This window comes from Lucilia sericata, unplaced genomic scaffold (assembly GCF_015586225.1).
Source record: "Lucilia sericata isolate MDLA Ls3-8-SP2 unplaced genomic scaffold, ASM1558622v1 Contig000060F_arrow, whole genome shotgun sequence".
Lineage (NCBI taxonomy): Eukaryota > Metazoa > Arthropoda > Insecta > Diptera > Calliphoridae > Lucilia > Lucilia sericata.
Window position 1 is genome coordinate 162908 of NW_023994095.1, and position 24068 is coordinate 186975.

The window sequence follows — 24068 nt, forward strand, 5'->3', positions numbered from 1 at the left end:
AATTCTCTAAAGTAAAAAATTCGAATTTTTTTTTGTATTCACTCTAACATCTTTGCATGCTAATATTTTATCGCGGCTTTATGATTTCAACATGTAAAATTTAAAAGTATTTCGATCACGCGATATTTTGGGTATATTGAAGTTACGCTGTTAGTGTGCTTCGCGGAAAAGCCCTTTTTTGAAACTTTTACGTTTGTTTTTCCAATATTTAAGCTTCTCCCTCAGTGATACCTTCTAGAGCACATTTTGGAGATATACATCAAACGACGCGTAATTACAATGTATACTATTTCTCATTTATACATTTTGCATAACCGAAGAGCCGCAAATATTCTATCCAAAAAACTGCAAATTTTGTAAAATTGTATAAATTTGGTTTCAAAACATTGCGACCACGTAATTCTTTACTTATAAATGGCACAATAATTAAATATGGATTATAGCAAAGTATATTAATAAAGTAGCATCACTCGAACAGCTGACTATTTTTTTTAAACTAGATAAATGAAGCAAATTGTCAAAGTTTGTTTTGAAAATTGTTAACATTGTTTACGTCGCCATTTTTAAATTGTGTTTTGCTATTTGTTAAAATTTGTGAAAAGTTGAAAAAGTGAATTAAAAGTGGTTTTAAAGTAGTTTAAAAGTGTAATAAATTGTATAATATATAATAATATAATTAAATCGTTAATATTTTTAACTTAAAAATAATATTTTTTATTTATGTTTTGTTCACATTGTTGTTCAAGGAAATTTTATTTTGACACAATCTTAAATTATTCCAAAAACAAAATACATGTGGTTGTTGTAGATGTTGTTGTACAACAAGAGATGTCGCTACTTTATTAATATACTTTGGATTATAGTCATTCAACAAGTGTATACAGCTTACATTAGCAAAATTGACTTTCTAAGTTGTAAGCCGCCTTCATAATATCAAAGAGTTGTAAAAAAACTACTTGGTTTCAAACACATTTTTTAGAAATTTTAACTTTGAGTTTTTGTTTCTCCAACATGGAACTACTCTCGACCACAAAGTTTTATGGACGTATTCTTTCAAGTCTTGTGAATAAAAATTCGTTATCACTTAATTTTTAAAATAGTAAACGAAAGAAATATTTAATGCATAAAGTTGATTTCTTAAAATCTAAAACAAAAAGAATTTCCCATATATCTAAATTTTCCTAAATATTTCATGTGTGTGCATACCTGAAGTTATTAAATATCTTTAAAGCATATTTATTGTAAGGTGATATAAAATTTTATAGAAAATCGTGCTTATAATGCTGCGAAAAAACTTGCAATTGTAACAGATTTAAAATATTTAAATATTTGCTCGTTGTATTAGAAACCCTATTTCCACAAATATTTGATTAACTAAAAGATTATTAATATAAAAGAAGCTGGTGGAGGGTATTTAAGATTCGGCTCAGTCGAATATAGCTCTCTAACATGGTTATTGAAATTTTGTGAGGGTTAATTTTTTGGATTACTTAAGTGATTGCGACATACTTTAAAAACTAAAAAAGCTATACAAATTCAAATTGTGAAAGCACATACAAAAGGAGAAGGGGCTAGAAGAGGTTGAGTGAACATGGTAAGTAGGTTGATAGGAGGATGTCAAATCCGAAGAAATACACCTAGGCCGCCTGTTGTACACTCGGACCTGTTGTACACTCCTTACCGGATTTAATGTAGTATACATCCTCCTATTAACCTACCTACCTTGAGTGAACATTGTATCTACTACTATTATATATCAGTAGTAAGTACATATATAAATTTCATCTGTTACTTTCTGCAACTCTAGTAACTAAATAATTTTTAGCGACTTCGTCTATTACAAACAGTGTTGCCTAGAGTGGGTCGGTCTCTATGGACAAAAAAAAGTTGTGTCAGTCACCCCCTAGGATTAAAGATATGTTAAAAACATTTCCAAAAATATAAATATTTTTTTTTGCCACGCCTAGAAATACCGCCCTTTTTGTTTTTTATATATTACGTCGCCATTTTAAGTCCTATCGTCACATATGATATATCAATATTTATGGCTTGGCTGTAGCTACATTTCACCCTTAGACGATTTTTAAATTAGACGTAACATTCTATGCCCGACTTCTGATATCTCGGATCCTTCCCCAAAATCTGAAATTGTGGCTATACAATAATAAAGAGCTTTTAGTTATATGAAATATAGGCTTTTGAAATGCTCACTTTTATGCATAAATAGCTATTTTATAGATATTTAAAAATGTTCATATATTCATTATCAACCTTTCTCACAACAAATAATTAATTTGCCAGGAAAAACCGTCGAAAACATTTTTTTTGAAAATGAATTATAAAAATGTTATTTTTTCAGATACAAACCCTTCCAGATCCTACTTCCTATCAAAAAAGAGGAAAGTGTATTATAACCTACAGCACTATAGTGGTTTAACTTTGTCCATCCGACTTGTAATCAAACTACAAGTCGAAATTTTCCAGATAATGCGATGCAAATAGGCTGATATATTTAATTTTACCCAAGCACGAAGTTGTTTGAAAATGGATTAAATCGGTCTATTATTCCCCTAGCCCTCATACAACCGTACTCCTCGAATACTGCTTTGGAGCTCTTAATAATGGCTTCAAGGTCGTTAATTCCCTCTTAAACACTACAATTAGGATGTAATTCTGCATATCTATCTCTTATAAGAACATAAAACATTCCACCAAATTTTTATAGGATCGGTCCATAATTGATCCTAGCTCCCATATATAGTCTCTTTCAAAAAATCAGTTTTTCGTCGATAAGTTGCTCAAATAGTATATCGTCACCTAAAACGCTAGGGCCGTTTGCGTTTACAAGAGAAGCAAAAAACTATTGAAATTGAAAAGTTTGGTTAGTTATGGCCGTTTGCGTTTCAGGTGACCAGAGTTGGGGGTAGTGCACTAAATTTGCAGTTTCCACTAAATGTTAGTGATAGTGCAAAATTTTTCACTATCACTAATAGATATTTAGTGGCGAGTTGAAAAATTACAGCCTAAGCAATAGTGGTAGTGGTACAAGAAAGTTTTTCACTAAAATTAATTTAGTGATAGTGAAAACCCTTTTTTTACAGCTTAGTGCAAATTTTTTTTCTCCACTAATAGGATAGTGGAAAAATATAATCATTCACTAATGTTAATGGAACTTAAATACATATCATTATATTGAATTAATTTATACTCTTTATTACATTAATTAATTAATACTAATATAAAAGTAGTAACAAAATTAAAAGACAAAAGGAAATAGTAATACAAAAAAATACGGAAGTTTCATCAATATATTAATATAACAAATTAAATTAAATACATATTGGTACATAAAATCCTTAGAAATTATTTTTCAAAATTAGAGTCACTTAATTTATTTCTGCGTGGAGCGTCTACCATTCCACTTAAAGAAAAGAGTCGTTCTACTGGAGCAGAAGATGGCAATGGAACAAAAGAAAATGTCAAAATATAAAAAATATATTTTAAGTATTTTTGGAATATTTTTATAAACACAATTTTTTGAGATTTTAGTGCATATTAAAGCATTCATGTAGTGACTGTTAAATATTTGCACTATTTTATTGTAGTGTAAAATTTTCACTACCACTAATGGTTAGTGGTAGTGGAAAAATTTGCACTACCACTATTTTTTTTAGTGGTATGTTTCACTACCACTAATTTTTTTTATAGGAACCTTAATATCATTGTAAAATTTTAAAAGGATCGGTCCATAATTGACCCTATCCCCAATTAAGGTCCCATTCAAAAAATTAACTTAACGCTCATAACTGACTAAAAGAAGCAGCTATAGCGATAAAACTCGACATTAACATATTTAATAGCAACATTAATACTTTTGTAAAATTGTATAAGGATCGGTCCATAATTGACCCTACCCCCCATGTAAGGTCCCCTTCAAAACATGTATTGCAAATTTCATCAAATTATCTTGAAAATTGCGACATCTACTTTGATAACAACGTTTACATGGACACACGGACGGACGGACATCGTTAAATCGAATCAGAAAGTGATTCTGAGTCGATCGGTATACTTTAAGGTGGGTGTAGTACTAATATTTTAATGCGTTACAAATATCAGCACAAACGCATAATACCCTTCCCACTATAGTGGTATAGGGTATAAACACTCTTAACGATTTGGAAGATTCTTACTACAATGTTTTCCACATATACAATACGCAAATTATTGCAAGTAGTGACTGTTAAATATTTGCACTATTTTATTGTAGTGTAAAATTTTCACTACCACTAATGGTTAGTGGTAGTGGAAAATTTTTCACTACCACTATTTTTTTTAGTGGTAGTTGAAATATGTTTCACTACCACTAATTTTTTTGTGGTAGTTAAAATATGTTTCACTACCACTATAGTGATAAAAAATAGTGGAAAATCAAAATTTCGTCACTATAGTGGGATTTAGTGGAAACCTTAGTGCACTAAATATTTAATGCACTACCCCCAACTCTGCAGGTGACGATATGGAAATTTAGACAAAATTCAATATAAATTCTATATTAAATAGGGTGATCGACGCGATTTTTCAACCGGTTTTAAAACCGGTTTTTTCTGCTTTACCAGTGTCGGTTTTTTCTTAATGTTGATTTTTCGAATATCGAATAACACGGTTTTTTCACTTTTTAAAAACCGGTTTCGAATACTTTTATTTGCTTTGTATTCAAAGATTATTTAAATGAAATTTTTAAGTAAATAATACAGCCTGTCTAAATTTTAAAAATATTTGAGTCGTGGAACTAGCGTATATTTTTCTACAGCTTCTTTGGTTAAACTTTTTTGATTTTCCTAATTAATTAAAAAAATTTATTTGTAAAATTGATAACTGTTTGATAAAATTTTATCAATCTTAAGATTATATTCCAATTACAATAATTAATTTACGGCTGAAATTTTATGGAAGTGTTGGAATGCCTATGCAAATTACATAGTACCTTATGTTTAACAGAAGTGTCCCACTTTTTTCCTAATTTTTTTATATTAAAGATATAATGTAAATCAGACGACTAGATCTAAGGTTATAATCTTTTAAACTGTTAAAAATCATTTCGGGAAATGTTTTATTAATCAAATTTAAACATAAACATTAAGTTTTTCAAATTAAAACATATATTTTTTTTATTTATAATGAAAAACCGGTTAACCGGTTTTTTCTGAATTTGAAAAATATCAACCGGTTTTTTTTAAATGTCAACTATTCGAACTATTCGAAAACCGGTTTTTGGAAAATGTCGAATAATCGATCACCCTAATATTAAACAAGTAAGAAATTATAGTGGGGAGGGGCCGACCATATAATACCCTACACCTGTTACAAAAATAAAATGTGTTGTGTTGTTATTGTTGAATAAAATTGTGGACAATTAAGTCAAATTTTGAAGGGGGCTTTGTATAGGGGTTATGGTCAAATGAGACCCTATAACTATAAAATTCATGTTGGTCATCAAGGCTAGTATAGAACTTGGTTTTGTAGGTTTTTGTCGAGATACGAGTATATTAAACATAATTATGAACTTAAGAGCCCTATTCGGCGGGTTCAGTTGTATGGGGGCTAGGTGAAATAATGGACCGATGTTAACCATTTGTAATAGATTTCGTTTTCGATATCATAGAAAATCGTGTGCCAAATTTCATTGAATTATGTTCAAAATTGCGACCTGTAGTTTGATTACAAGGTTTACAAGCCCTATTCGGAGGTTCAGTTGTATGGGAGCTAGGTGAAATAATGGACCGATCTTAACCATTTTCAATAGGCTTCGTCCCTGTGAGAATAGAACCAAATTTCATTGAATTATCTTTAAAATTGCGACCTGTAGTTTGATTACAAGGTTTACATGGACGGACAGACGGACGGAAATACCTAAATCGACTCAGAAAATTATTCTAAGCCGATTGGTATACTTTAAGATGGGTATAGGTCCAATATTATTGTGCGTAGGGTATAAAAATAAATCATATTTTAGTTATGCTCATATCTGGTATCATATGGCCGGCCATTCCCGATTATTCGTTTTTTATTAGTTTTTATTATTTAAAGAACTTCTTTAAAAATATGTAACTATTTAAAAGAATCATAAAATTAATTTATCACATTTTATAAAAATTAGTATAAACATTTTTAAAAATTGTTAAAAAAAGAAACATGCAAGTAGTTGTATGGAAAAAAACATGAAAAACATTTTTGTAAAACTTAGCATAACACTTTAATTTTTCATCGATTTTTATAAAATAAAATGTTTAATTTTTATGTACCTACGTGATTTTGTTATTAATTAATAGAATTAAATGCTGAATAAAATGATATTTCTTTTGTTTAGATAGGGGTAGGATGCAATTTTTGTATTGTAAATTAATTTAAAAAAATTGTTTTCGACCATATCCCTAGCAAATTAATTGTTTGTAGTTTGAACTACACAGGTATTTTTAAATACCTGTAAAATAGCTCTTTATGCATAAAAGTGAGCATTTTAAAAGCCTATATTCTATGTAATTAAATGTACTTTATTCCAGTATAGCCACAATTTTAGATTTTGGGGAAGGATCCGAGATATCAGAAGTCGCGCAAAGAATATGACGTCGAAATAAAAAATTGTATAAGAGTGAAATATAGCTAAAGTCAAACCATAAATATTGATATATGATATGTTATGATCGGACTTAAAATGGCGGCGTAATATATAAAAAACAAAAAGGGCGGTATTTCTAGGCGTGGCAAAAAAATATTTTTTATATTTTCGGAAATGTTATTAACATATCTTTAATCGTAGGGGGTGACTGACTCAACTTTTTTTTTTCGACCCACCCTAGTGTTGCTAAAACCTAATTGCGAAAAAGTGCTAGATTGTTTTGAAAAAAATGCTAGAAAGTGCTAAAAATAAAGAAAAAATGCTAGAAAAAGTGCTAACAAATATAAGGTATTTTAATGTAAAATATTTTAATTTTTAAAACAAACTACATAAATAATATTTTAAGCTTGGTACGCAAATGGACCAACTCCACTTATTATGGGTCGATTTTAATATAGAAGAAATGTTTATAATAACTAGTTTTAGAGTTTGTTTGTACTGATATTTATCACTCAGTTAAAGCCTTTATTATAAGGGACCTTATATAAGGATAGGGTCTATTATGGACCATATACCATAAACTTGTTTGTGTCGAATTTCATTGCTATACAGATATTTTTCAGTCAGTAATGAGCGTTAAAGTAATTATCCGGACCGATGGACCAATTTTTGGAAATTTTGGTCGAGAAGTCTAGGTTCCTATAAAAATATTTTGTGTCAAATTTCATTGCTTTTCATTCAGCATTTAACAATCTTATACGGGGACTAGGGTCAAATATGACCGAAGTTCGCCATACTATACACTTAATTTCTCGGTGTATAAAACTGACTTATGGTAAATTTCATGGAAATTGATTCATATTTAACGAATTTATGTGTATTTAAGGAATTTTCTGGGGTTTCAATTGTATGGGGGCTAGGCAAAAGCTTCAACCATGCCCTTTGTCAGTATCAAACCAACCTTGTCTATAAGAGATATTTGTGGAAACTTTTAAGCTACTTATTTAAAGAAATAAAGAAGTTAAAGATTTGTGGCCGGAATTTACCACCATGCACTGTGTGGCGCGTTGCGCATATTTTATGATTTATTTTATTCAAGTTTTTTGTCGAAAACTTTTTGAAATATATATAATGTGGGATGTAGAGTGGGAAAATTATTTTTTTTTTTGCAACCAGGTATTAAAAAATATATTTCAAAGCTACACCAAAAGACATTATGAGCGATGTCACTCTGAATTGCATAGCATTTCTGGGTTTGACAGACTTCAACTTTTAAAAAAATTAAAGGGGGATCTCCGGATTAAAGATGGTAGAAATTTTAATAAAATTAGTAATAAAACTAATACTAGTACAGAAAGTGTTCAAGATAAACAAATGCTATAGCATTAGCCTTAGCTAAAAAGGGTTGATCTTTCGATGATGGCCAATTTTTTAAAGACGTTTGTATATCTGTCCTCCATCTCCTTGGAGAAGCTGGACAACAGGTTGAGAATTACCATTGTCAAATACGAACAATTATTAGACGGACGGAATACATAGGACTATTTTTAGAACGCAAAATTCAAGACAAAATACAAAATGCGGCATACCTATCAGTACGCTTTGACGAAAGCGTCGATATTTGTGACACAAGTCAGATGATCATTTGTATTAGGACAGTAGACAATGAATTCAAAGCATTTGAAGAAATTTTAAAACTTATTCAAATTTATAGTAATGTTATATATACACACAGAAAAAAGATCGATAAGAAATTGGTTACAATTACCAATATTTAGTAATTAGGCACGAATATTAATTGTATTTACGAAAAAAACTATAAACTCAACATAAAAAAATAGTCAAATCGACTAAAATATTACTCAGTAAATTTTTTACTGCACAACAAACTTTTTTATCAAACCAATAAAAGTTTTTGTTAAATTTTTTACTTATTTTTCGATAAAATAATTTGTTGGTTTGATTATAAAATTTGTTAAGTAATTAGAAAAAAAATTGATAATTATTTTTATTAAGTCATTTTTTTGTTGGATTTAATGCCACATTCAATTGATTTGACTAATTTTTTTATCAAAGTTGTTTTCTTTTCAAATAAAAAAAAATTTGTAAACTATTTTTTTTTTACAAAAAAAAATATATAATATTATATTGTACATTTGAGGAATATAAATAATTTTAAAATAACATTTAAAATTGAGAAATAATTTTTAAATTTTAAGCAACCTTGGTTGGATTATACTATGTTTAAGTTTAACGAGTTTTAATTTCATAATCAGCTTCTCTTTGGTATATGCAACTACGAATTAAGGGAATTGTTACGGTAAACTTTTTTCTGTTTGGGCTCCGGCTTTATCAGTAACTAATTTCTGCTGAGGTGGAAACAAGTAAAGTAGGAAATCTATTCTATATTTCCTACTTTACTTGTAAATATCCTTGATTCCGATAAAAAAGAAATAAAATGTAATTATGTAAATGTTAAAGGTCCATTATATTAAAGTCAATAATATAGCAGCTTACCATCATTGCACGACTTAAAATTTTTCAGCATTGTTGTAACAGAAACGTTTGGTATTTTAGTCTGAAGCAGATGTAACAAATTACATATTTTTCGTAAAAACCCACTTGGTCTTCATTGGTTTAGCTTCAGATCAAAATCTATGTCAATCTGTAAAATTTAAGTTAGTTAAAAATAATCTAATTTATAGTGTACTAAGAGTTAACTTACGGAAGGTTTTATGTATTCAGGACATAATTTTAACATCTCGGATAAAGACTTTGATCCCTCAATTTGCTGAAATCTACATTTATAACATTTCCTCCAATATAAATCCATTTCATCGTTAATATAGTATAATCTTACCTAATTCATTACGCAAATTGATTACGTTTTAAAAGACAAAAGACAGTATTACAATAATATTCCTGAAATTATATAATAGTTAATTTGTATTTATGTATATTTTTGCACAAAATATATTTCAGTGGAGGATGCCAACTAGCAGTCTATCTGGGGGCTGTGGGTTCGATTCCCACCAGAGACTCTGGTCTGCTACACTACAACGGGCATATGGTCATCGTCACCCTACCCGATAAATATGGTTAGAATATAATATTTAATTGTGTTGTAATGGACAAATAAATATCTTTGGCGGATTCAAATGACTCATCACAAAAGGAACTCTTTATTAAACATACCATCTTTATGTGGCTTCCGAAGAAAAATTATAGATGTAAATAATTTAAAAAAATGACGATTATGTATATTTGTTTATAATCAGTCTTCACTTTATGTACAAATGCGTATTAAATTATTACAACTATAATTACTTTTATTTTTTAACAGATCACTCTTAACAAAATACGTCCGTCCACTTTGATTTGCAAAATAAAACTAAACATAAACACAAAAACATAAACAAACAAAAATTAACTTTGATAATTTTACTCGTGTCTTGTTTCGACATGATCTTTCAACAACAACAATCTTAAGCTAAAATATGATTTCCAAAAAAAAAAAGTTTTTGTAACGTCTTTCTAAAGCATAGTAACAGCAAATTGCATAGAAACAGCAGAAAAAGTACAACTAAAAGTCCTCGATTACAAAATTGTAGGTGTATTAATCAAACTGACAATTTTTTTTATTCAAACGGATTAATTATTTTATTAAGTGAATTTATCGGTTGCTATTTTTCCAAAGACTAATTATTGACTAATTATTTTATCAACTTAACAAAATTTTTAATCAATAAATTGTCTAAAAAAATTGTAGGCTCCAGTTTTTTCTGTGAACTGAGGTTTGCACAACTATTAATTTAGTTAACATACCTAATATGTGCTTTATAATAATTCATTTTATTCTTTTATTAAGCACAACCGAATTTAGTTTCATAATAGTTCACTACAACTGAATATATTAGTAGTTACAAACAAAAAAAAAACGTTTAGATCAATATAATAAACCAAATTATTGATTTTTGATTTCTGTATTCTCATACTTCCGTAAATAGTATCGAAATTTCGATTATGTTGAATACCAATTTAATCATGTGTTCCATCTCGGTATCTGATTCGGAAATCCCAACCGTGTAAAATATTCAAATGTCAATTGTTTCTTGACGTTTAAAAATAGTTCTAAAAAAGTAACAACCAAGATCAACAAAAAAATTACACAGTGTTTTATAAAATGTAAATTAATAAATAAATAATTAAAAATTACTATTTTCAACTAAAAAGATATAGTTGTGACAACGAATCTGTTTTCTCTGTGTATCTATGGTAGATACACATTTTTAACACAAAATAAACATAAATAAAAATATACATTAAATAACAAAAATTTGATTTTAAATATTTAGGTATCATTGAGATCTTTTTTTGCAGACCACACATAATGTGGTTCGGACTTACATGTAACTTCTTTACATATCATTATGTTGTTTATTGTGCTTTTATCTAGCTTACTTCTAAGTTTTGTTTTTATTAAACTGTGTGGAAGAGAAAGCAAATTAAAAACAAAATTACATAAATCACCATAATAAAATTCATATAAACCATTTTTAAAGGTACTAACATTGTCCCAAAATACATTTATGCTTGCATTAATATCTAAGGATATATCACTTAGCCTATGTAAGTTCCATTGCATAACAATTTTGTCTGGATCACATTCCACTAAATTCTTAAATTTTAGTATTAAGGGCAATATATTTATTTTTTCTTTGGAAAGAACATTTCTGGGTGTTATTATTTGAAGCAATTTTACATCTTCTCTTCCAAAATCAAATCTAACTTTAATTTGGTTTAAATATTCTACATAAAATTGAAGAATATTTGATTTAACTTCCTCGTTTTCATCCTCATTTAAATTATCTAAAGTCGATATCAATGGATTCGCTTTTATTTAAAAAATTACTCATAATTAACAGAAAATTTGATTTTATATTTGTATAAAGGTATGGAAGTCTGGAGCTTTCAGACTGAAATTCCTTATTTAAAGTGTTTATTATTGTTAAAATATATGATAAGAACAGAAAGTAAGTTTTTATTTTGGGTCCCATTGAATTTGCTATTTCTGCTGACCGAATGCCATTAATTTCTAATGAACATGAAATAAAATAAAGTCTTAGACTATCCCATTGTTCGATGATTCTGAAAATTACACCTTCTAATGAAAGCCATCTTGTTAAACAAATGCCTAAAATTGTATGGGGCTTTACGGAACAATAATCTTGAAATTCGTTAAATACTGTAATTCTTTTGGGGCTATGAGAAAAGAAACTATAAATATTTCTACAAAGTTTTTCTATCTCACCCGGAATTTTTTGCAAGCATAACTGCTACATAAATGCAGTGAATGACAGGAGCACTTTACAAAAAAAATTTCCGTTTCTTTTTTTTAGCAATGTTTTTAAGCCACCAACATTACCTGCCATGACGTTGGCGCCATCTGTTGCTAGGCCTATTAAATTATTAATTGGAATGTTGTTCAATTCAAAAAAATTCATTACGACCTGGCAAATGGAAACTGCATCAGCCTTCGATAGTTCTAACAATGCTAGAAATCTATCATGAACAGTTTTTGCACCGTCGACAAATCTTGCAACTAGAACCAAACATTTTTTTACCGAAACATCGGTTGTTTCGTCCACTATTAATGAAAATTTTTTGGAGCGAAGGTTGGAAAATGTTTTTTCTTGGGCTTTTTTGGCAATAAATTCAGCCGCCTGCGTTGCTTTTGTACGTCCACATTTTAGAAGTCCAGCTATTTGGGAGTCTGGACAACATTCTGCAACCAATGCCGGTAAATAGTCCATTAGCAGGAATGGAAGGTTGTGGGTAATACAAAACATTACCAACGTTAACTCAGCTTGCCAAACTTGTTCCTGAATTTTTGTTTTTTTTATATTTACATATTGTGTTAATTTTATTTGATTTTTTTTACTTCATAGTTATTTATGTGAAAATTAGTTTTTTATGATTCTTTAAATGAGTGCAGTGATTTAAAACAGTTTTGGAGCATACAATGCAAAAACAACTTCCATCCTTTTCTTCCAACCAATCAAAAAGTTGAAGCCACTCACTCCTAAATTTTCGCTTCGTCTTGCAAATTTGACCACTACAAAAAAATTGAATTATAAATATTTAACTCATATTTATTTTCTATAAGTTTTATTACCTGGTTGATGGTTCATTATCATTTAATATTTGGCTATCTTCTTCAGCATTAGTTGCCAGTCTTGGAGTTTTTGAGAGATATCTAAAAATACTACATATTTTAACCATTAAATAAACTGGCAAAATTTTAAAATTACCTGTCCATAACTTCTTGCGACATTTTACAATACAATTGACGAATGTTTTGTTGACATTTCTTTTACGCTGACACTTTATTAATTTCGTTGTTTTCTTGTAAACACAGAGATGTTATACATTTAAAGACGTTAAAAAACAAATATTTATACATATGTCTAATGATTCGTTGTAAAAAAAGATGGTTTAAAAACAGGGTTTCCAACTTTTTTGTTACACAGACATTTTTAATGTCATTTATAATCTTTCAAATTAGAAATTTCCACAACTTTAAATTTTTAAGATATCAATTGTATTTTCCTACCAAAAAATTGATAAAATTTAAACAAACCAACCAAACTACCAATCCTTGCATTTGAAAATAAATACTACCAATTTTGTCCAATTGGACCAAAACGTCAACGCTGCCTCTAACTTCGGCAGTTCTTGACTGATAGAGCTGAAAATTTGGTGCAAATTTCATCCAAATCGATTTTTTGAGTTGGATCACCTGACACGAAATTTCCCATATGTATATAATACTTACATAAGTACTTATGCGTAATGAAAATTACAAAAAGTTTAATTTTCGTTAATTTATATATTTAATATGTACATACAGTTTTTATTACACAAACAATTCAAGTTTCAACAAAAACAATTGCAGAGTAGTTTTTTTCTTACCGCTATTACTTCATTTAAGGATGTAAATATTTAATGTTTTTATATATTATTATAATTAGTTATTTATAATTACTTCTAGATTTATGGAGTCCTTATCATTAGGATTAGGACGAGTGTCTTTTTGAAAAAGATACTTAATTTTATAATTAAATTATTTTCATAATTGTATGTTTGTCTAGTCTAAAGCATCAGACCCTGTACTAGGTAGTAACCAACATAAAAATCCGCTAACTGAAAAAAAAAACAATTAAAATAATTTTATTAGAATTAAATAAGTTTAAAGATTTATGAATGTTAAATATGATTTTAATAATAGTACATATATTTCGATTAAAATCACGAAACTTACTGAACAGCATTGCAGAAAACACAACAATAGGAATAATACAATTGAGGTCAATTAGAAATCCAAATATAAGATTTCCAAGTAAAGCTCCACTTCGACCAAAAGTCATAGACAATGCAGCCGCCATTACTCTAAAAAATAATAAAATGTTTAAAAGAATATTAAATTAAATAAAATATAGAAACATAATTGGAAAAATTAAAGAAACAAATTTTAAAAATTTTAATGTTCACAAACAAAAATTTAAATGTTATCGTGAAAAGTATATAAGATTCGACATAGCCAAATACAAAACTATTAGAGCGGGTTTTTGAGTTGGCAATTAAATCCAATTAATAATCAGATTTGTTTATCTTAAAATAAATTTAATCTAATGCTAAACCCCTTTGAAGTTATTGAGAACAAATTTATACTTCGCAGTGTTGCCATATAAAACAACATAAAATGTCACTGTTTGCTATCAAAACAATGCATGTTTTGTATGTATGTATGTAAATATGTATGTATGTATGTATGTATGTATGTATGTATGCATGTATGTATGTATGTATGTATGTATGTATGTATGTATGTATGTATGTATGTATGTATGTATGTATGTATGTATGTATGTATGTATGTATGTATGTATGTATGTATGTATGTATGTATGTATGTATGTATGTATGTATGTATGTATGTATGTATGTATGTATGTATGTATGTATGTATGTATGTATGTATGTATGTATGTATGTATGCACGGGTTTCAGATCAAACAATATTGTCAGGCCTAGAGCACTTTTAGCTCAGGGAACACCAACGTGATATACGAGTCATGTGACACTAGTTTGTAGGGAAAGAGGGTAAAGAAGAAAGGGAAGTAACAAAAGACGCACGAATCGTAATTTGAGGGGGTTTTTGATATTTCTTTTGTTAGGCTTTCGTAATTTTGGCAGTTGCTATATTTTTGCGATCACTCTAATACATGAATCAGTGTTGCCACAAGCAATATTTTGAATTTAATTTATATGTACATATGTATTTCATTTAATCTAAAAATAATAAATATTTGCTTGTTATATTTTAGTTATTTTAAAAATATATAAATTACAATTACTTGATATTGTAAGTAAAGTTTTTTTCAATTACAATTACTTGTAATTGTAATTGAAGTTTTTTCAATTACAATTTCTTGTAATTGTAGTTTTTCCAATTACAATTACTTGTAATTTAGGTATCACTAATTACAAATTACATGTAATTATAAGGAACAAAATTGTAATTGGAAATTTTTCAGTCAAAATTACAAGAATTTGTAATTTGCAAAACTTCAATTACAAGTAATTGTCAAAACTCCAATTACGATTACAAATAATAGTAATTGGCAAATTTCAATTACAATTAAAAGTAATTGTAATTTAAAAATGTAATCATTATCCCCAAGCATGAAAAATAACAATAGTTCTCAGCTAAACTCATATTTTAATAAACAATTGAGTGTTTTTCGTCAAATTTGTATAAATTGCCAGGAAAAAACTTACATTGAAAAGTAATGAGTTAAAAAGCTAATAAAACCTTTGTTCACTATTCTTCATTAGCATTTTAAGTCATTATTTAACACGGTGATGTCATTGGATGCAAGTACATCCACGCTCGCTTACAAATGGGCATATCGTCTGATACATATGAAACATTGCATATGTAAAATACATGTGGAAATACATATGTAATTTGTTCGATTAGAGCGTGCTCTATTTTCGTATGACAAACATAAATAAAACAGCTGTTTTGCTTTGAAATAAAATTTAAAAAAAAAACAAGTTAGAGTGCTATATTCGGCTGAGCCGATTCTTAAATACCCTCCACCAGCTACTTTTATATTAATACTTTTCTAATTGATCAAATATTTGTAGAAATAAGTTTTCTCATGTCTTAAATAGAAAAAATCCCAAGATTTATTTAATTTTGTAATAAGTTATGAGTATTTATGTGATTTTCTGAAGGGAAGCATGTATAGGACCGACCGCACCCATGTTATGAACCGATCGTGAAAAAATCTTGAAATATAATTTTTGTATATAAAACTAATATTTGTGCCAAATTTTGTATCAATAGCTTTATTTGGTAATGAGTAATGTGAGTTTAAGAGATTTTCGTCAAAGGACCTTGTATGTGAGCTATGACCAATTATGTATATAAAGACAAATTTTCAAAATTCTGTATCTATATCATTATTTGGTAATTAATATTGTGCATTTAAGTGATTTTCTGGAGTTGACCTAGTATGAGAGCTATGACCAAATATGGACCGATTGCAAAACAATTTTATAGCGTAATTTATGTATATAAGAGCAATATTTGTGCTAAATGTTTATATATCAATATTTTGTAATGAGTTATGTGCGTTTATGTGATTTTCGGGAGGGGACCTTTTATGGGAGCTATGACCAATTATGGACCGATCCGAAAAAAACTTCTATAATAATATTTCTGTATATGTGAACAATACTTGTACCAAATTTTATATGGATATCTTAATTTAGTAATGAGGTATGTGCGTTTAAGTGATTTTCGGAAGGGGACCTTGTACGGGAGCTATGACCAATTATGGACCGATCGGAAAAAAATTCCATAGTAATATTTCTATATGTGAGAGCAATACTTGTACCAAACTTTATATTGATATTTTAATTTAGTAATGAGTTATGCGTGTTTAAGTGATTTTCGGGAAGGGACCTTGTATGGGAGCTATGACCAATTATGGACCGATCGGAAAAAAAATTCACAGTAATATTTCTGTGCATATGAGCAATACTTGTACCAAACTTTATATGGATATTTTAATTTAGTAATGAGTTATGTGTGTTTAAGTGATTTTCGGGAGGGGACCTCGTATGGGAGCTATGACCAATTATGGACCGATCGGAAAACAATTTCACAGTAATATTTCTGTGCATATGAGTAATACTTATTGCAAATTTTATATGGATATCTTAATTTAGTAATGAGTTATGCACGTTTAGGTGATTTTCGGGAAGGGTCCTTGTATGGGAGCTATGACCAATTATGGACCGATTGGAAAAAACTTTCACAGTAATATTTCTGTGCATATGAGCAATACTCATTCCAAATTTTATATGGATATCTTGATTTAGTAATGAGTTATGTGCGTTTAAGTGATTTTCGGGAGGGGACCTTATATGGGAGCTATGACCAATTATGGACCGATCGGAAAAAACTTTCACTGTAATATTTCTGTGCATATGAGCAATACTTATTCCAAATTTTATATGGATATCTTAATTTAGTAATGAGTTATGCGCGTTTAAGTGATTTTCGGGAGGGGACCTTGTATGGGAGCTATGTCCAATTATGGACCGATCCAGAAAATTTTTTTTCTCAATGAATTATATTAACATAAGATTTAAATTTGTAAAATTTTGTGAAGATATCAACATTCTGACGGAAGTTATTAACAAAAAACTCATTTTCCGGGAATATGCACTTTTGTATGGGAGGTATATGAAATTATGGACCGATGCTGGCAATTTTCAGCAGAAATAAATATCTTGTGTAGAAACGAATGTATGATGACTTTCATGAAATTATCTTGCATAGTTTTCGAGAAAATTACATCAGAATGTGTAAAAAATGCTTATTTTTTCGAGGTTGTTTTAAATTTTGATTCATAACTTTTCCCAATGTGAACCGATTTTGCTAATTTTCAATACCAAACTGTACCGGATAATAATGAATGTTTTGGGTGAATTTGGTTAAATTATATTGCTTCGTTTTAACGTGAGCGTGTTTTACACAGACAGACAGACGGACGGACGGACAGACGGACATAGCTAAATCGACTCAGAATTTCATAAGGACCCAGAATATATATACTTTGCTGGGTCTCAGATGAATATTTCTTGGTGTTACACACGGAATGACAAAGTTATATATACCCTCTATCACCACTGATGGTGGTGGAGGGTATAATAAATTAAAGAAAATGAATAAATAACATGAAAAAGTAAGTATTTTTAATTTTTAATAAACTAATTTATAATTTTAAAAATTTTTACATATTAAAAAGACAGCTTTGATTACATTTATAGGCTATGTCATACGGAAAAACACAGGCAGGTGTGATAGCAAAAATTATGAATCGTATGTAAAATAACAATTCTGACATACATTCGGAATTACATATGGATAAAAAGAGTGACAGTTTTGGCAATGACCTGACAATAAAAATTTGCCACCACAAAGTAGATTGTCCGTCCACACGGTTGCAAGATATTTGTCAGAAAATCTGGCAATACATTGCAAGACAATTTTCTGACAATATCAAATAATATTATCGGTTCATACGGTAGTCAGAGTTGTCAGAATTTATTTTTGGTGCGCAAGCAGTTTGCCTACATCTTTTCGCTTTTGAGTTTTTATGTGACAATGAGGCCTCACAGTGGAAATTTTTGTTGTTTTCTGATCATAAATCTGTAACTTTTTATCTGTTCAACATAAATGCCTAAAATATTACACTAATAATTTTGACAATATTTCTGATCATATATATTACTTAATATGAGCTGATCGTGTATATCAACAATGGTTGCTTGGTAATATATGTTTAAAATTAAATATTTTTATTGCAACAGTTTGAACAAAAGTTTTGTTGTAATAGCCGAATTCATAATCTAATGTAAATGGTCTTGCATCATTGCATTTGAAAATGGCTTAGTAATTTTTTACAATACACTAACAAATTATGTAGAAGTACTATTCCTACGGTTTATAAAATATACTACACTTAAATACGTACATAGTTTTTATTTACTTAACATTTTGCAACACTTACTGACAGCTCAAAAAATAAAATATTAAAATAAAAAAATACAAATGGAAACAAAAAAATTAAAACAAGTAAGAAATTATAGTCGGGCGAGGCCGACCATATAATACAAATAATTACAATAATAAATTACAACAAGTTAGAGTGCTATATTCGGCTGAGCCGAATCTTAAATACCCTCCACCAGCTACTTTTATATTAATACTTTTCTAATTGATCAAATATTTGTAGAAATAAGTTTTCTCATATCTTAAATAGAAAAATCCTTAGATTCAAAGCTCAAATCTATTACAATTCTAAGATTTATTGAACATTACCAACGCTTGGCGATTTTTATTAATTTGCATGTATGCATGTGTGTGAAAGATTTAAGGATTTTCAAAATACATATATATAATTTTGTTCTACACAAATTGATAATGCAACTAGTAAAATACGGTTTTAGGGGCAGGACCTAGTATGGGAGATATGACCAATTATAGACCGATCGTAAAAAATTATTTAAGCAAAACTTCTGGACACGAAAGCTGTATTTCATTAAAATTTTGTATCTATATCGTAATTTAGTAATAAGTAATGTGTGTTATGAACCGATCGTGCAAAAATCTTGAAATAAAGTTTTTGTATCAATAGCTTTATTTGGTAATGAGTAATGTGCATTTAAGAGATTTTCGAAAGAGGACCTTGTATGGGAGCTATGACCAATTGTGTAAATAAAAACAAAATTTCAAAATTCATTATTTGGTAATGAATATTGTACAATTAAGTAATTTTCTGGAGGGGGCCTAGTATGAGAGCTATGACCAAGTATGGACCGATCGTAAAACAATTTTATAGTGTAATATATGTATATAAGAGCAATATTTGTGCTAAATGTATGGATATCAATATTTTGTAATGAGTTATGTGCGTTTATGTGATTTTCGGGAGTGAACCTTGCATGGGAGCTATGACCAAGGATAGACCGATAGGAAAAAAAATTTACAGAAATATTTCTGTGCATATGAGCAATACTTGTACCAAATTTTATATGGGTATCCTAGTTTAGTAATCAGTTATGCGCGTTTAAGTGATTTTCGGGAAGGGACCTTGTATGGGAGCTATGACCAATTATGGACCGATCGGAAAAAAATTTCACAGTAATATTTCTGTGCATTTGAGCAATACTAGTACCAAATTTTATATGGATATCTTAATTTAGTAATGAGTTATGCGCGTTTAAAGAAGGGACCTTGTATGGGAGCTATGACCAATTATGGACCGATCGTAAAAAAATTTCACAGTAATATTTCTGTATATGTGAGCAATACCTGTATCAAATTTTATGTGGATATCTTAATTTAGTAATGAGTTATGTGCGTTCAAGTGATTTTCGGGAGGGGACCTTGAATGGGAGCTATGACGAATTATGAACCGTAATATTTCTGTGCATTTGAGCAATACTTGTACCAAATTTTATATGGATATCTTAATTTAGTAATGAGTTCTGCGCATTTAAGTGATTTCTGGAAGGGACCTTGTATGGGAGCTATGACCAATTATGAACCGATCGGAAAAAAATTTCACAGTAATATATATATATATATATATATATATATCTTAATTTGTTAATGAGTTGTGTGCGTTTAAGTGATTTTCGGGAGGGGACCGTGTATGGGAGCTATGACCAATCATGAACCGATCAGAAAAAAAATTTTTCAGTAATATTTCTGTATGTGAGAGTAATACATGTACCAAATTTTATATGGATATCTTAATTTTGTAATAAGTTATGCGCGTTTAAGTGATTTTAGGGATGGGACCTTGTATGGGAGCTATGACCAATAATGGACCGATCGGAAAAAAAATTCACAATAATATTTCTGTGCATATGAGCAATACTTGTACCAAACTTTATATGGATATTTTAATTTAGTAATGAGTTATGTGTGTTTAAGTGATTTTCGGGAGGGGACCTCGTATGGGAGCTATGACCAATTATGGACCGATGGAAAAAAAATTTTTCAGTAATATTTCTGTATGTAATATGTAATGTGAGTAATACTTGTACCAAATTTTATATGGATGTCTTATGTTAGTAATGAGTTATGCGCGTTTAAGTGATTTTCGGGAGGGGACCTTGAATGGGAGCTATGACCAATTATGGACCGATGGAAAAAAAATTTCACAGTAATACTTCTGTATGTGAGGGCAATACTTGTACCAAATTTTATATAGATAACTTGATTTAGAAATGAATTATTTGCGTTTAAGTTATTTTCGGGAGAGGACCTTGTATGGGAGCTATGTCCAATTATGGACCGATCCAGAAATTTTTTTCTCTGAATGAATTCTATTGACATAAGATTTTAATTTGTAAAATTTTGTAAAGATTTCGACATTGTGACGGAAGTTATTAACAAAAAACCCATTTTCCGGGAATATGTACTTTTGTATGGGAGGTATATGAAATTGTGGACCGATTCTGGCAATTCTGGCAGCAGAAGTCAAGCTCTTGTGTAGAAACGAATGTGTGCTGATTTTCATGGAATTATCTTTCATAGTTTTCGAGAAAATTACATGAGAATGTGTAAAAAAAGCTTATTTTTTTCGAGGTTGTTTCAAATTTTGATTCATAACTTTTCCCGGTGTGAACCGATTTTGCTCATTTTCAATACCAAACTGTCTAGGACAATAATAAATATTTTGGGTGAATTTCGGTAATTTTTATTGCTTCGTGTTAACGTGAGAATGTTTTATACAGACAGACAGACAGACAGACGGACGGACGGACATAGCTAAATCGACTCAGAATTTCATAAGGTCCAAGAATATATATAATTTGTTGGGTCTCAGATGAATATTTCTTGGTGTTACACACGGAATGACAAAGTTATATATACCCTCTATCACCACTGATGGTGGTGGAGGGTATAAAAATAAAATGGGATTTCATAATGAAGCATTTAAGTTGAATTGTACCTTGCCTCAGATATACTTAAGCCATTTATTGTTGAATAAAATTGTGTACATTTAAGTAAAATTTTGAAGAGGCTTTTGTATAGGGGCTATGGTCAAATGAGACCCTATAATTATAAAATTCATGAGGGTCTTCAAGGCTAGTATAGAACTTGGTTATGCAGCTTTTTGTCGAGATACGAGTATATTAAACATAATTATGAACTTAAAGGCCCTATTCGTCGGGTTCAGTTGTATGGGGGCTAGGTGTAATAATGGGCCGATATTAACCATTTTCAATAGGCTTCGTCTTCGTGCCATAGAAGATCATGTGCCAAATTTCCAGCGGCTTTTTAGCTTTTTAACTTTTTAGCTTTTATATGCATAAATTATATTTAAATAAAACTTATTTTTATATAAGTGGTTAATAATATCAATTGTTCAGTAATGCATTGCATTCGAAAAGAAATATTAGCCCAATTCATGATCTCGTGTAATTTTGCAATTACATTTATGCAATTGTAAATACATATATTCTACTAATTGTGAACGATTTTTATACCCTCCACCACCATCAGGGTATATATAACTTTGTCATTCCGTGTGTAACACCAAGAAATATTCATCTGAGACCCAACAAAGTATATATATCAAATTCTGAGTCGATCTGTCCGTGTAAAACACGCTCACGATAAAATGAAGCAATAGAGTTTAACCAAATTCACCCAAAATGTTCTTCATTTTCCTAAGATGTTTGGTATTGCAAATGGGCAAAATCGGTTCACACCGGGAAAAGTTATGAATCAAAATTTATAACAACCTCGAAAAAAATAAGCATTTTTTACACATTGTGATGTAATTTTCTCGAAAACTACGCAAGGTAATTCCATGAAAATCATGATACATTCGTTTCTACACAAGAGCTTGATCCCTGCTGAAAATTGCCAGAATCGGTCCACAATTTCATATACTTCCCATACAAAAGTACATATTCCCGCAAAATGGGTTTTTTGTTAATAACTTCCTTCACAATGTCGATGTCTTCACAAAATTTCAAAAATTATAATCTTATGTCAATAGAATTCATACAAAGGAAAGATAATTGGACATAGTTCCCATACAAGGTCCCCTCCCGAAAATCACTTAAACGCGCATAACTCATTACTAAATTAAGATAATCATATAAAAATTGGTACAAGTATTGCTTATAGGCACAGAAATATTACTGTGAAATTTTCTTCCGATCTTTCCATAATTGGTCATAGCTCCCATACAAGGTCCCCTCCCGAAAATCACTTAAACGCGCATAACTTATTACTAAATTAATATATCCATATAAATTTGGTACAAGTATTACCGATATGCACAGAAATATTAATGTGAAAGTCTTTTCCGATCGGTCCATAATTGGTCATAGCTCCCATACAAGGTCCTTTTACGAAAATCTCTTAAACACACATTACTTATTACCAAATAAAGCTATTGATACAAAATTTGGCAAAAATATTATTTTTGTATATAAAAATTCTATTTCAAGATTTTTTCACGATCGGTTCATAACAAGGGTGCGGTCGGTCCCATACAAGGTTCCCTTCAGAAAACAGTATTTAACTAACTTTATGTAGAACAAAATTATATATATGTATTTTGAAAATCCTTAAATCTTTCACACACATGCAAATTACTAAATATTGCTAAGCGCTATAAAAATATAAAAAAATGGCTTTTGTATTGTTCAATAAATCTTGGAATTGTAATAGATTTAGGTTGTTTAAATCTTGGGATTTTTCTATTTAAGACATGAGAAAACTTACTTCTGCAAATATTTGATCAATTAGAAAAGTATAAATATAAAAGTAGCTTGTGGAGGGTATTTAAGATTCGGCTCAGCCGAATATAGCAATCTAACTTGTTTCTGTTTCTATTTACAAACCAGATTGCAAAACGTCTCCGGTGCTTTCAGAAGATAACTCAGATTTATATTTGTCGTCTTTGGTCCATTTTTGCTTCATTTAACCTTTTTTATTGTTTTTATACCCTACACCACTTTAGTGGGGATGGTATATTGGGTTTGTGCTGATGTTTGTAACGCATAATAATATTGGTCCTATACCCAAAGTATACCAATCGGCTTAGAATCAGTTTCTGAGTCGATTTAGCTATGCCCGTCCGTCCATGTAAAAATTGTAATAAAACTACAGGTCGCAATTTTGAAGATAATTCAATGAAATTGGTTCATGACCTTCTATTGTCCCAGGAACGAAGCCTATTGAAAATGATTAGGATAGGTCATTATTTCACCTAGCCCCCATACAAGATAATTATATACAAACGTATATATATTCTGGGCCCTTATTAAATTCTAA

The 24068-nt window shown here is 29.6% G+C and overlaps 1 protein-coding gene and 1 pseudogene across 8 annotated transcripts in view; both read right to left on the minus strand.

The window, feature by feature from the left end:
- Positions 1 to 11684: 11684 nt before the first annotated feature.
- On the minus strand, positions 11685 to 12953 carry LOC119616151 (annotated as a pseudogene).
- A 762-nt stretch (positions 12954 to 13715) lies between these two features.
- Positions 13716 to 24068, minus strand: part of LOC119616163 (synaptic vesicle glycoprotein 2B-like) — a 98593-nt gene continuing 88240 nt past the window's right edge. For all 8 annotated transcript variants that reach the window (XM_037972439.1, XM_037972437.1, XM_037972438.1 and 5 more), the window contains exons 11-12: positions 13941 to 14068; positions 13716 to 13822 (exon numbers count right to left, since the gene is read on the minus strand). In XM_037972439.1, the coding sequence (XP_037828367.1) occupies positions 13767 to 13822; positions 13941 to 14068 (184 nt within the window). In that variant the 3' untranslated portion in view covers positions 13716 to 13766. The remainder of the gene's footprint in view (positions 13823 to 13940; positions 14069 to 24068) is intronic.